This window comes from Mustelus asterias, chromosome 13 (assembly GCF_964213995.1).
Source record: "Mustelus asterias chromosome 13, sMusAst1.hap1.1, whole genome shotgun sequence".
Taxonomy (NCBI): domain Eukaryota; kingdom Metazoa; phylum Chordata; class Chondrichthyes; order Carcharhiniformes; family Triakidae; genus Mustelus; species Mustelus asterias.
This window is the reverse complement of record NC_135813.1, coordinates 107,773,001-107,786,358: the sequence shown is the minus strand read 5'-3', so window position 1 is coordinate 107,786,358 and position 13,358 is coordinate 107,773,001. Positions and strand designations below refer to the sequence as shown.

At 42.1% G+C, this 13,358-nt stretch overlaps 2 protein-coding genes across 8 annotated transcripts in view; one reads left to right on the top strand and one right to left on the bottom strand.

The window, feature by feature from the left end:
• Nucleotides 1-969: 969 nt before the first annotated feature.
• orai1a (ORAI calcium release-activated calcium modulator 1a) lies at nucleotides 970-11,374 on the bottom strand. 5 transcript variants are annotated; one of them, XM_078227508.1, is made up of 3 exons: nucleotides 9,667-9,789; nucleotides 3,570-3,686; nucleotides 970-1,836 (listed from the first exon to the last, which is right to left on the bottom strand). In XM_078227508.1, exon 3 carries the CDS (start codon nucleotides 1,828-1,830, stop codon nucleotides 1,258-1,260), a length of 573 nt encoding a protein of 190 aa, XP_078083634.1. In that variant the 5' UTR covers nucleotides 1,831-1,836; nucleotides 3,570-3,686; nucleotides 9,667-9,789; the 3' UTR covers nucleotides 970-1,257. The 5 variants fall into 5 exon arrangements, with proteins under 5 accessions (XP_078083634.1, XP_078083635.1, XP_078083636.1 ...); XM_078227509.1 differs by lacking the exons at nucleotides 3,570-3,686; nucleotides 9,667-9,789 and adding an exon at nucleotides 11,344-11,374; XM_078227510.1 differs by lacking the exons at nucleotides 3,570-3,686; nucleotides 9,667-9,789 and adding an exon at nucleotides 10,293-10,351.
• Nucleotides 10,622-13,358, top strand: part of LOC144503002 (lysine-specific demethylase 2B-like) — a 237,834-nt gene continuing 235,097 nt past the window's right edge. For all 3 annotated transcript variants that reach the window (XM_078227489.1, XM_078227486.1, XM_078227484.1), the window contains exon 1: nucleotides 10,622-10,700. The gene's annotated coding sequence lies outside the window, so the exon portion shown is untranslated. The remainder of the gene's footprint in view (nucleotides 10,701-13,358) is intronic.

Below are 13,358 nucleotides of genomic sequence, written 5' to 3'. Positions count from 1 at the left end.
GGAGGAAATCCATGCAGACACAGGGAGAACGTACAAACAAGTCACTTAAGGTTGGAATCGAACCTGGTCCCTGGTGCTGAGAGGCATCAGTGCTAAATACTGTACCATGCCACCCCATGTGAACACATGAAATGCAGTTAGAATCACTGTTTGGGGACAGCATTTATCAAACATTCCAATCATTCTTTTTTTCAGTATTCAATTGAGAACCCAGGTGCGATATTCCTGTGTCATCCTCTGTGCAATGTGTAAGATGGAGACAGTGCAGATTTACTAAGAATGGTACCAGGGCTGAGGGACTTGATGTTTTGCAGACTGGGGCTGTTTTTCATATAGCAGAGTAGGTTAAGGGAAGGATTAATAGAATTGCTCAAAAAGTGAAAGTTTTTGACACAAGTAGATAGGTTAAATGCTTCCACTTGCAGAGGGTCAGTAACCAGAGTTCACAGATTCAAGATAATTGGTAATTAAAAACTCTAGATGCAGTGAATTGATATGAACCAGATGACACCATGGGAAATGGTGGTGAAAGCAGATTCAATGGTAATCTTCAAAAGGTGTTTCCATTTATTCCTGAAGAAATATGTTCAGCATTTGTTTTGGGGGCGGGAGGATTGTTCTTTCAAATGTTCAGCAAAGGCACAATGGGTTGAAAGGCCTCCTTCAGTGCTATGGGATTCCATGAACTAGTTTGGATAAGTGGTGTGAAGAGAAGACATTAGTCAATGAGGGACAAACAGCATTCATCCAAGAGGCGAGGTCAGTCGGGCAAGACAACTTAGCTATAATTTTGCTCGTCTCCTAGTTCTACAACAAAGCATTAATTATGCAGTTAAGTGACAGCTAATTCTCAGCCTCTGTATAACCATCAGTGCACAGCTCAATGTAATTTAAATGAAATAATGGAAGTGTAAAACTGTGGGTCAAGTTAAATCCACTTACCCTATTATTAAGACACACAATCCTGCATAACACGCAATAATCTCTTTAATGTTGAAAATTTAAACAATCCAATTAATCCTGTACAAATCCAAAGTAAATACATGCACTTTGCTATTTTATGGCACCATTTTAATTTTAAAACAAGAGCAAAAATGTTCTGCACTGGTCATCGTCCCAAAATATCCAATAGTAATATTGAGTATTACTAGATAGTCGTTCCATTGTTCTTTTTGTACAACAGTTCAGTCACTTCATGCACCAAGTGCTGTAAACTGTATGAAAGGAAGGCCATTCCCCAATAGTTAACAACCAGTCTTATCCAAAATGAGAACTAGTAGGGTGCAGCGCATCTCCTTGGTCCAGCTGATCCTGCAGTTGTGCAAGTACATCCAGTTCCCTTTCGACTCTCTCCGTTTTGTGGCTTACCAACGATCGATAGAAGTGAACTGCAAATATAATGAAAATTAATCCAAAGGGTACCATAATCGTTGTGGATGTAATAGCTGCAGCTTCTCCAGACGAAAGAGTTCCATGGTCTCCAGGTGGTACTGGTGTACAATTACTATCTTTAACCACTGGATGATTCTTTAATGGGAGAAACTTAACCCAACAAAGCAGCACAACCTCTGCAAGAAAAAGCAAGGTCCCAATGACTGTGGAGAAAGCCCATGCAAGTTCAATATGCCTGTGCATTCGCTCATGGGGTGACTCGTGAACAGAATTGAGATTGTGAACGTTGCTGACAGCCTCTATGTGTGGAAGAATACAAGTGCTTATCATGAGAGCAAAAAGGTGCACTGCAACGAGCACAGTCGTGCAGGCGCTGAAGGCTATCAAGAGACCTTGTGGGTACAAGCCGGTCCTTGGATCAAGCTGCACCTCAACCATAGCTACCTAAAAACAAAAAAAGAGAAAAAAAAAAATCAGTTGTTTGTCAAGTTTGGAAAAGGTACATGAAGCACGTTGCCGAGTTAATGTTTCACACCTCCCCACCCCACCCTCAGCACTCCGTTTTTCCTCATTCTTGCCTCTCTTGTTTATGTTCTTATTTCTTCCTTCCCTGGGGCATGTCACAATCCTAACAAAAGGGAGACTTCCAGGTTAGCAGCATCACTCCAAGCAACGCCAGCTCACTGGTAAAGATCTGTAGTGCCCAAATTAATACTTCCATACCAGAGAAGAGGCACACCAGTAATCTGCAATGTCACACTCCAATTTCATTTCATAGAAATATAGAAACCCTACAATGCAGAAGGAGGCCATTCAGCTCATTGAGTCTACACCAACAACAATCCTACCCAGACCCTATCCCTATAAACCCACATATTTACCCTGCTAATCCCTCTAACCTACACATCCCGGGACACCAAGGGGCAATTTAGCTGACCAATGCACCTAACCAGCACATCTTTGGACTGTGGGAGGAAACCAGAGCACCCGGGAGGAAACCCACACAGACATGGGGAGAATGTGCAAACTCCTCACAGACAGTGACCCAACCAAGAATCGAACCCAGGTCCCTGGAGCTGTGAGGCAGCAGTGCTAAGCACTGCTGACATTTCACCGAAAGATGTGCAGGTTAGGCGCATTGGCCGCTGCCCCTCAATGTGTTAAAATGTTAAGGGAAAGGGGTAAAATTAGATAAAGGAAATGGACATACAGATCAACCACTATCTAATTGAACAGTGCAGAACAAGCTGGGGTTTGAATGGCCTACACATTACTGTATTTCTACAAAAGTGCAGTGTTTCTATATCTGTAGGCTCTTGGAGTTCTTTTTGAAGAAAGATGGACTTACAAGATCTGAATATTTGTGCCATTATTACACTATATGTGCACAGTTTGAAACTGTGGTCTGGACTGAGTTTTTCTGAGGGCAATGGTAGGAGCGCTACAGTTGGCTCGGCAACTCTTCAGTGGAAAATTAGCCAAGACTTTTAATCGAGATCACTAACTAGTGACTCCCGTCGGGCAGTCTGTATTTGTGAATGTTGGAGGGGACAAGATTGGTCGTGATGCCCTTTGTGGTTAAATAGATGGCTATTCATTACTAAACCTCATGGGTTTGTAATTACCACACAGTTAAACTTAAAAGGAAACAACCAAAATTACATTGAAAAACAGTGAGATAAGAAAGAGATTCAAATGTAAAGGAAAAACATGAGTTCAGAAATGATTTTAAAAAAAAGTTGATTTATTCGTGTCACAGGTAGGCTTACATTAACACTGCACTGAAGTTGGTGTGAAAATCCCCTAGTCGCCACACAATGGCACCTGTTTGGGTACACTGAGGGAGAATTTAGCATTGTGCCACTGTGCCATCCTGACATTTCATCGAAAGATGTGCAGATTAGGTGCATTGGAGCAGTGACCAAAAGTCACAGAAACAAATTAACTGATTTAATTGTACATTGGACTATTCAGTGCACAATTTTCTGTTGTGATTCTCCACATTAAAATAGTGAATCTACTTTAAATGTACTTCACTGGAACTTCTCAAAGTGCTTCACAGTCAAAGCAGTGAAAGATGCCTTACAAATGGGATTTCCTTTTGCTTCTTCACAAACTTACTGTTGAAGCTATTTCAAATTGTCTGTAGGCTGTCTTAAACCAAACCATTTACTGACTTGTGAAGGAAGCTGCTTCAGGCAACCACCGCCCAGATACACGCAAAGTTACATCATGACTGCAACTCCAAGATAAGCCAGCGGGGATCACAGTCACAAAATGGATATCAGCTCCGACTGCAAATTAAACATAGATCTCATGGTCATTGTGAAACTATTGAGCTAATGGTTTAAAAATGTTTGTTTGGTCAAACTGATTTGTTCGTGTACAATGAACAGGTTTTAAAATGCACTGCATGGAAAGTTGGTTTTGTTGCATTTTTAATCTTTATTAATGTTTAAAAAGTAGTAACCTTATTTCAATTGATTTGTATGGCAACAATCTATTTTAGGCATATCATTGTGATTTAAAGTCAAGTATGCTGCAATGAAAGCAAACTCAGATCTGTATTGAGGTGTAGCAAACAGCCTTTCATCTCCACTTTATGTTTCACAGTAAACAAAAGGAAGTTGTGAAACAAACTATTGCTTCAGAACATTTGTCACTAGAAGTTTAATGTCCATCTCATCTCTGGAGAGCCAAGAGTGAATCCAAATAGACAAGGGGGGGGGGAATTTTCCTGTCCTGCCTGCCACAGGAATTGTAGCGAGTGGTTTGGGGGCGGTGGGACCCAGGCAAAGGTCTGTTGACCTCAGGTGGAATTTTCCGGTTTTGAGGCGAACGCAGCCAGAAAATCCTACCATGGAGTCCAAGATTTTTAGTATCAGTTGAATGACCCCAACTCTAGAACCACACTAAACCGTTTATTTTTGCTGAGGGTATGTTTGAAATAGTGGGCGGGGATGGCATAGTGGCAGGGAAGGGGGATTGTCCTTCCTTATTCTTCCACTCAAAAATACTTAAACCCCCACACAACTTGCATCCCAAAGCAAAACGAAGTGTGAAAATCTTACAACATGAAGGAAAAAACATGGACACCAAACAAGAGGGAAAATTCATAGAATCATAGAAACCCTACAGTGCAGAAAGATGTCATTTGGCCCATCGAGTCTGCCCCGACCACAATCCCACCAAGGCCCTACATATTTTACCCGCTAATCCATGCATCTCAGGACACCAAGGGACAATTTTAGCATGGCCAATCAACCTAACCCCTCACATCTTTGGACTGTGGGAGGAAACTGGAGCACCCGGAGGAAACCCATGCAAACACGAGGAGAATGTGCAAACTCCACAGTGACCCAAGCTGGGAATCGAATCCAGGTCCCTGGAGCTGTGAAGCATCAGTGCTAATCACTGTGCTACCGTGCCGCCCCAAAATTGTTGACATGGTTTTGGGATAGCAATGCAACATTCAAGGAATTGGTCACTTGGAAGCAGAAAGGGAGGTGTTTCGGCCACAGGTATGGTGTTGTACAAAAGAATGACTATGAATGTCAGATTTATCCACATTTCCCATTCGAAGTCAGAGAAATGGAAATTGGGTGCAGGGACCAAAGTCTGAATGCTTCCTTCTACTTCAATAAATTCATTGTTGCAAAGTGAAAATCCTGGAACTCAGTGCATTGGGCTGCAGCAGTTCAAGGTGGTGGCTCAGGACCACCTTCTCAACAACAATTAGGGATGTGGAATAATCGCAATGCCTAAGAACAAATAAAATAAAAGGTATTCAAGTGGAGACAGAGGCAACTGGGACTCCAACAACCACATGCATCTTCCTTTGTGCTAGGTATGACTCCAACTTCCGCTTTGAACCAAGCTTCCACCCACCTTCTACTCCTCGGTTTGTCCTGTAATTATCCAGTCTTCGTGAAACTTGTTTTATTTGCGATTATGTTCAGGTTCTTGAGCATCCAACAACCCTTCCTCATCGCCATGGTTGCTGACATCATAAACCTGTTTTTACCTTTCAATAATGTTCATTAAATCTCAAAATGGTCACCCTCAATCTCCAAAGTTTTGGAACCATTCTTGTCTTGGAATGAGTGCTCTCACCTCTGCCCTAGTGCTTCCTATCCAACATCTGCTTCAACTTCTTACTGGCAAGCTCACCTAAAAGCAGTCAATTTCCACATGTATGTAAATCACCCAGCTTTTATCCTCCTATATCCCTCAATTTCTACCCTATCAATCCAAAATCTCACTCATTAAATCTCTTCAAAGTTTAATTTCTGAAATGCTTTCTTAGCCAACCTCCTTACTTCCACAAATGACAACATATTTCGTTCACCGTACCTTGTTAAAAATTGCACCCATATTCCCTATGCCCCAGATCTTATTTCTCACTTTGCTCATCCAACTTCTTGCTTTACTATTGTTGGCCGCATCTTCGGCCATCATGCTCCTCTCTTCAATTCTCTTCTCCATTTCTGCTTTCAAATGTTTAAAAACTCCAAATTCTCTCACTTTCCCCTCCCAACATCAAGCATTTATTCAAAAACACTTCTTTTCAACCACAGCAGCACAACTATATTAAAATGAAGATTGCTTGCAGGATTTTCCATTATAATATATTTTTAAACTGAATTCTGAGTTGTTACTGCATCAGAGACCATTCCTAATGCAACTTTAACCAAGTTTGGCTTTAGCTGAAACTTCAAAGTATTTCCTATTGTTCAGACGTTGGTAAACATGTGACAGAGCATCAATCCAAATGAGTTTCCAAAGGATCAGTTGTTGACAATGCAAACACTCAGGAAGCATGTCCACATCAAAAATGCACTCAACATTACCTTTCTGGTATCTCTCTCCTTCTCCATTCCCCCCCCCCCCCTCAAAAAATCATTTTTGTTTTTTCTAAAAATGGATTGCACAATCTGTTTTCCGTCACTCATGTAATGTTTCCTGACACTAACTTCCCCTGCAACTGTATGACAAGAGCTACAATTGAAATCAAGAGACAAATGAAACAGTGACAGGGATTTAACTTTGAACACAACCTCAAAATTGCAGATTGAGTGGCACAAGTCGGAGCCAAAATTCATGGCCACCCTAAAAATTACTCTCAAAAGGAGGCCTTTGACTTTGTCAATTCGGGGTATTTTGAAAATCCATTAAAATGAAACAGAAAAATTGAAACATTTGAACTTTTTGTCCATATTATTTTGAATATGTACCACTAGATGGTGCTGGCTCCAAATAATGTTTTATTCTAGTAATCAGGCAAACATGATAGCTTTAGCCCCCAACCACAACCACCCTCATCCCATCACGGAATGATGCAGCCAACACAGCAGGCTGCCATTTGGCCAATCATGCCTGCTCTTTGAAAGAGCTACGCAAAGATGATTTGCTGGAGGAAGTTGTGCAAGACTCTCTAACTCATCCAAGATTGGCTGTCGGACCCGCAGATCGTCAGACCAGCACCCTGATAACAGAATTAGCAAAAATGGGTCAAACGAGGTGGTATGGCAGTGGAGTCCAATCTCATCAAAATACTTGCAAAAGTTGACTCATTAGCTGATGTGACTCAGGGGTTGAATGTGGATGAGGAAGTGGAGGCAAAGGCTACACCGTTGGAAGTTAATAGTGGGAACAAATGACGACTATCCAACTGTGCTGTGTAACTGGGCAGAAGTGTTAGAGAACTAAGTCAAAGATAGGAGAGATTGAGGAACAGTAGAGACCTGTGGCCACAGTCACGGAAAATGTCAATTGTAACACTGAGTGGGTTGTTTCTGTGCAAAGGCAAGACAGAAACCTGATCCGACAGACTCAAAGCAGGAAGTTGGGTGGAGGGTATGGAAGAAGAGGCACAGACTGGAAATTTAATGTACATGTCTTGAGAAAAGGGATACAGGATGATAGTTTGCATTATAGAGCAATCAACGTGATCAAGAAAAATAGGGGATCATTCTCATGTACAAGGTGAGTTCAGGGAGAATAAGGGGCGATGGACAAGAAACTAGTGTTAGAATGGGTTCATCTGAACTTTAATGCCAAAGTGTATTAATGTTTTTTTTCTATGAAAAATGTTTGCATGTTATTGATCAATCTGGCAAGTATCAAATAAATATATTTTAGAATTATTTTCAATCATGTTCAAAAGCAGAATAGCGAAAAATGTTACGCTAAACTAGCTAAAACTTGGAAAAACGCCAACTTCAGCATGATGTTTTTCCCATTTGATGAAGGAAATACTCCTCTGCATAGACTAAGCATTAACAACTGAGTGTGCACTTGCAGTCACCTGGGACATATATAAACGTACAGACTAAGTCCAGTAGTTAGTGAAGAGTGGGAGAAAAAGAGGATATTGTTACTGATACACATCAATTCTTTTTAGCATTGCACGTTGCGAAAGTTGTAGCTTCTTACAAAACTGCTCTGCTGATTAAAGCTTTCAAATTATGAACATTCAATTGTATTATCGCCATGAATATATTTACATACTAATATATTACCCATTTTTCAGTTCTTAATTCAGGGAATCATCAAACTACAGAATCCCTTCAGTGCAGAGGGGCCATCCAGCCCATCGAGTCTGCACCAAATCTCCAAAAAACCATCTCCCTCAGGCCCGCCCCACCCTATCCCTGTAACCGTGGCTAATCCACCTAACATCTTGGGACACTATGGGGCAATTTAGCATGGCCAATCCGCCTAACCTACACATCTTTGGACTGCAGGAGGAAACCCACGCAGACACAGTGAAAACATGCAAATTTCACAGTCACCCAAGGCTGGAATCCAACCTAGGTCCCTGGCACTGAGGCAGCATTGCTAACCGCTGTGCGACTCTAAAATTGAAAGACCTTGTCAGTATTGACAATTCTGCTAATTGATCCAAATAAGAAGCAATCATCAAAATAATTTTAGTGTTTTCAAACCAAGTTTAAACTCAGTGATAGTCACGTCAAAAGCACACATTTAATCTGGGAAAGACAAGCAGCCAGTTTTCCCACTATTTACTGATCCACTGCATGAACATACATCTGGACATCAGCTGTTATAGTCCCTACAAAGAGCCTGATTTAATTCATTTAGGAATAAATTTACACTAATAGTCCCATAGGCCGCAAAAGCCTATGCCTCAACCCAAGTGATTGCCTTCAGAGGGAGGCAGTCAGAATTTTATATACCCAACATCTTACAACTAATCAGTGTTGATGTTAGTCCCACAAACCAGTAATTGTAAACAAAATAGAAATTAAGAATAATATCTAGATAAAAATATGCAAGAAAATGTTTAATGAATTAATGGCTATAATTATTGAATAAGTTTGCCACAACCTTCATTCTCCAAACAGAATATGCTGAACTCATGCCAAATACGTACATTAAAAACGCAAGTTTGCTAAACGCTCTTTTAAACTTAAAACATAATACAGGAAAAAAAAGACACGTTTTCCTACGTGGGTATTTAATTGTTGATATAAAAAAAAACATAACTTCTGAAAAACTTGGAAGCTAAAATATGGTAGACCAGAAATTAAGAGTCAGTTTTTCCCCCGAGTCACTCAATTGGATTAAGATATTATGGATATAGGTTGAAAAGGTTGAGGGACAACCTCAAGAGGTAGATGAAGTATTAAAATTAATAAATCGCAAGATCCTGGAAAATATATTTTGCGCTTTACCCGTACAGACAGGTTAGGATACCAGGAGGAAATCTGCTGCATTACTGCAGGGGTGTTTTTTTATAAAAAAAGAGTGGGAACGTGAGAAGGTTTGCAAAAAAGGCAGGTCGATTTTCAGCTACACTTCATACGAACGCAATTTTTAAAAATCGGTCACTTGCAAATAATCCAATTGCGTTAAAATGTTTAAAGTAAAACTGCTGAACCCGAAATTATTCCGATCCGTAAAGCCACAGCCATTTCCGCCCCATTTGCTGGAACATTTGGCTTTTGGTGATGTTTTCACGGTATAATACAGCAAATTACTGATCATTTTACAGGAGCAATTGTGCGCAGAAAATCCTGCTCGCAAACCCATGTGCGACAACGTGAATTCGCGGTGGGCCTGTCGCTATTTATAAACCCCAATCAATCTGCAAAACACATTTAACCAAATTAAGATGACTGTTTTGTCAATTTGCACTTCCTTAATTATTTCAATCGGAGTTTTTTTAATTAAAAAGAGTGGCACAGGGAAAATGAAGCTTTCATTGGGAACAGAGGGTAGAAATTCAGTGAATGCGAAAGAGAAACTTACCATGGCGAAACCCGACAATAAAGCGGAGGTTCTGCTGGAGGCTTTGAGTTTGGCTCTGCTCAGATAGAGCTTTCTCCAGGACAGAGCCTGCATCGAGTGCTCGTTCAAGCTCATTGATTACACTCTCTCCCCCCCAGACCACCAGCCCAGACCACCAGCCAAACCCCCGCAATTCACCCCGGCCTCAAAGCAAGGGAGAAAGTCCCAGCTGTGCGCAGCAGCAAGTCTCCCAGGTGATGAGTGTCGTGCGGCGTTGTTGTCCCTCCTTTAAAGCACAAACGTTTCTTCCATACTGTGAAAGAGAAATTAAGGCTCCTTTGTTACCAATAGCACTGGCAGAGCGGTGCTGGTCGTGGTTTCGGGTTGCTGCCTCCGAACGCCACACATGAGATGTCCAAGTAACAGCATGTAGCAAAATCAGGAGAGCGGATCGGGTGCACCTATTAAAGGGAAAGCAGCTCCTCTCCGCCGCTGCTGCTGCCGGCTCTCAGCCTGCGCTCTCTGACTGTGCGGCTATTGTGCACAAGCCAAGCACCCCTCCCCCCCTCCCCGGTCCGCCGCGCCTGTCAATCAAACCCGCTGGGGCTCCGGCTGACGTTCCATCCTCCGCCGCGCCTGTCAATCACCCCGAGCCGGGCTCCGGCTGACGTTCCATCCTCCGCCGCGCCTGTCAATCACCCCGAGCCGGGCTCCGGGCCACGTTCCATTCCGGGTGCCCGCGAGACTGAGTCAAACTCTGACCCAGATTCGCTTGGCCGCGCGAGGCGCCCCTCCCTCCCCCCCTCAGTCCCGAGCCATTGGCTGGTCTTATTGCCGCCTCTGCCAGCTTGTGGTAAGCATTGCAAATGATGATGATGATGGTGTAGGAAGGACTTGAAAGTGTTTTGCATATAAACGGCTCTGTAACCTTATGGTGCCGGGGGCGGACTCCGGGGATTTTTTTTCTTTCCTCCCATTTTGGACCCCCCCCCCCCTCCCCCACAACACTAACCTCCCATTGCAGCCTCATAGAAGGAAATCCAGCCGGTACCCAAGTAAGTTAGTCCGATTAATAATGCGTTTGGTTTGTACACATGGCCTTTTAGTCAGGGTCACTTTGAACATACACTGAGAAAGGGTTAAGGGATTTATTTTAGGACAGAAGTAGTTTATTTTAAAGCATTTTCCCGATTGATATTTTTCGCCTAACACGAGATTAAAGCCGCATGGTAAGGTTTGAATTGTACCTTTATTTATTTTTTAATATATAAATAACACTAAATAGTGGTTTGAGGGTGTGGGAAAGCATGGCAATGCTGGCTTCTGGAATTGCCAGGCCCCTGAACGGAAATCCTGGGGATAAGAGAAGAGGTTCTGAATATTTTCCTCATAATTTCAATTTTGTCTTTTTCATTTTGGTGAAAACCGTGATTTTAAAAAAACTAATCTGTGGTTTGAGTTCATCCAGAATTGTGCCGGTATTCTCCTGACTTCCATGTGTGGGCCTTTCGGGGGGGGGGGGGGGCTGGGCATCTGAGTCATTCAAGGCAAAAAAAAATTCAAACCGTCAATAATTCTGTCTTGTTCCTCAATTAAAACTTATAAGTGACGGAACACAATTTTACCCAACTCAATTGAGCCGCCCCCGGGGTTATATTTTGCCAGTTATTGAATGCTGGGTGAACAGTCAATACTTACAGTCAGATGTGTACCTCCAACACAAGATGGCAACTACAAGGAAGCCTGAGGTCCTCACTTGCTATGCTGCAGGAGAATGTGACAGTGTGGGAGGCATTGGGGGAACATAACAGAAGTAAATCTAAATTAATAATCACAGGAGAACTATTAATGAAGCTATTAACATTTGGATTGGTCAGATTGATTTTCCAGAAGCTACCTAGAAAATTCATAGAAATCATAGATTTAGAAATTCCAGAAATGTACATCAAAATATCACTTTTTTAGTCTCTGTGGCCCTGTTAAAAATATGGTGTGCCCAGGAGACAATGCTGCTTTTCCCAATCTGACATGCAGCACCTCTCTGATTGGTAGACACAGTTTTGACATTTGTCAGTTTTGCCTTAATTGATGGAGCGATTCTGGCTTTTTTGGTGTTTCCACCAAATGCCTACAGCCAGAGCTCCTGCCAGGTGATGTTTTGGATTTGGCATGGAAGTATGGATTAATGTACTGTACGAGGGTTGTGTTCCTGATTTTCAGTTGTGTTGATGATGTATTTTCCTAGAGGAAGGGATAGAAAGTTGAAGGGTGCTGCTCTCTCCCTCTGGCGAGGTGACTCATTTGTGTATTGGCATTGAGCTGGTGGGCAGCTCATACAGGTTGTTTCGTGTCCTCTTGATTCATATTAAGTCTGTAACATTGTACAAGAGTAACAAATGTGGGAGAAAATATTTTGAATCCATATTTTTTTTCTATAGTCAATTTGATTAGTGGTGTATTTTAGATGGAAACTGCATTTGTATTAATGGGAGTGAATGGATCTTGCTGGGGCCTTGTCATGTGTGGAGTTCCACAGGTTATGTATTGGAACAACTGCAGTTTGGAGGTGGATGCAAATAAAAGCATTCCAAATTTCCTGATATCTTGAGAATTTACATGGTGTCAATTATTCAGACCAAATGATTAGACTGCAGGACAATTTGGATGAGTTTAGGTGTGAAGGTCCCATAAGTGGCAATGTGAGCTAATGTGGGCAAGTGCAATCTCATGAACTTGGGTTTGGACAACTTCTTGTTACACCATGCACAAATGCAGAGTAAAGATAATCAAGAAAGAACCCTGACGGCATTGATTGATAACTTATTGAAGATACACAAGCAGTGTATGTGATTATAAGGAAAAATAGGGTTCAATTATCTGACTATAAGAGTATAAATATACACATAGGCCAGCCTGTATGTTCAGACAAATGCGAAAGATCCCATGGCATTATTTGAAGAACAACAAGGAGATTCCCATGGTTCTATGGCCACTTCCGTTCACTGTGTAGGGAAGTCTTGCTGCAACTGTACAAGGTACTGGTGAGACCACATTTGCAATACTGTGAGCAGTTTTGATCCCCCAATTTAAGGAAAAATATTATTTCATTAGAGGCAGTTCAGAGGAGGTTCACTAGGATGATCCCGGTATGGAGGGATTGTCATATGAAGAAAGGTAACATAGGTTGGCACTCTACTCATTGGAATTTAGAAGAATGAGAAGTGATCGCATTGAAACATATAGGATATAATGGGTGGTGCAGTTGTTAGCACTGCTCCCTCACAGTGCCAGGGATCCGGGTTTGATTCCCGGCTTGGGTCACTATCTTAGCGGAGTCTGCATATTCTCCCCTTTTCTGCGTGGGTTTCCACAGGGTGCTCTGGTTTCCTCCCACAGTCTGAAAGATGGTTAAGTGCAATTGCCATGCTAAATTCTCCCTCAGTGTACCCGAACAGATGCCGGAGTGTGGAGACTAGGGGATTTTCACAATAACTTCTAGGACCAGAATAAAGGGGCGCCAATTTCAGACTGAGATGGGGTGAAATTTCTTCTCTGAGGGTTGAGTGTCTTTGGAACTCCTTGCCATAGAAAGCTGTGGGGGCAGAGTCAGTGTGTATAATTAAGGCTGAAATAGATAGATTTTGATCAAGGGAATCAAGGGTTATGTGAAAGTGGACATGAGGAACGTTGGTTGGATCAGCGATGACCTTATT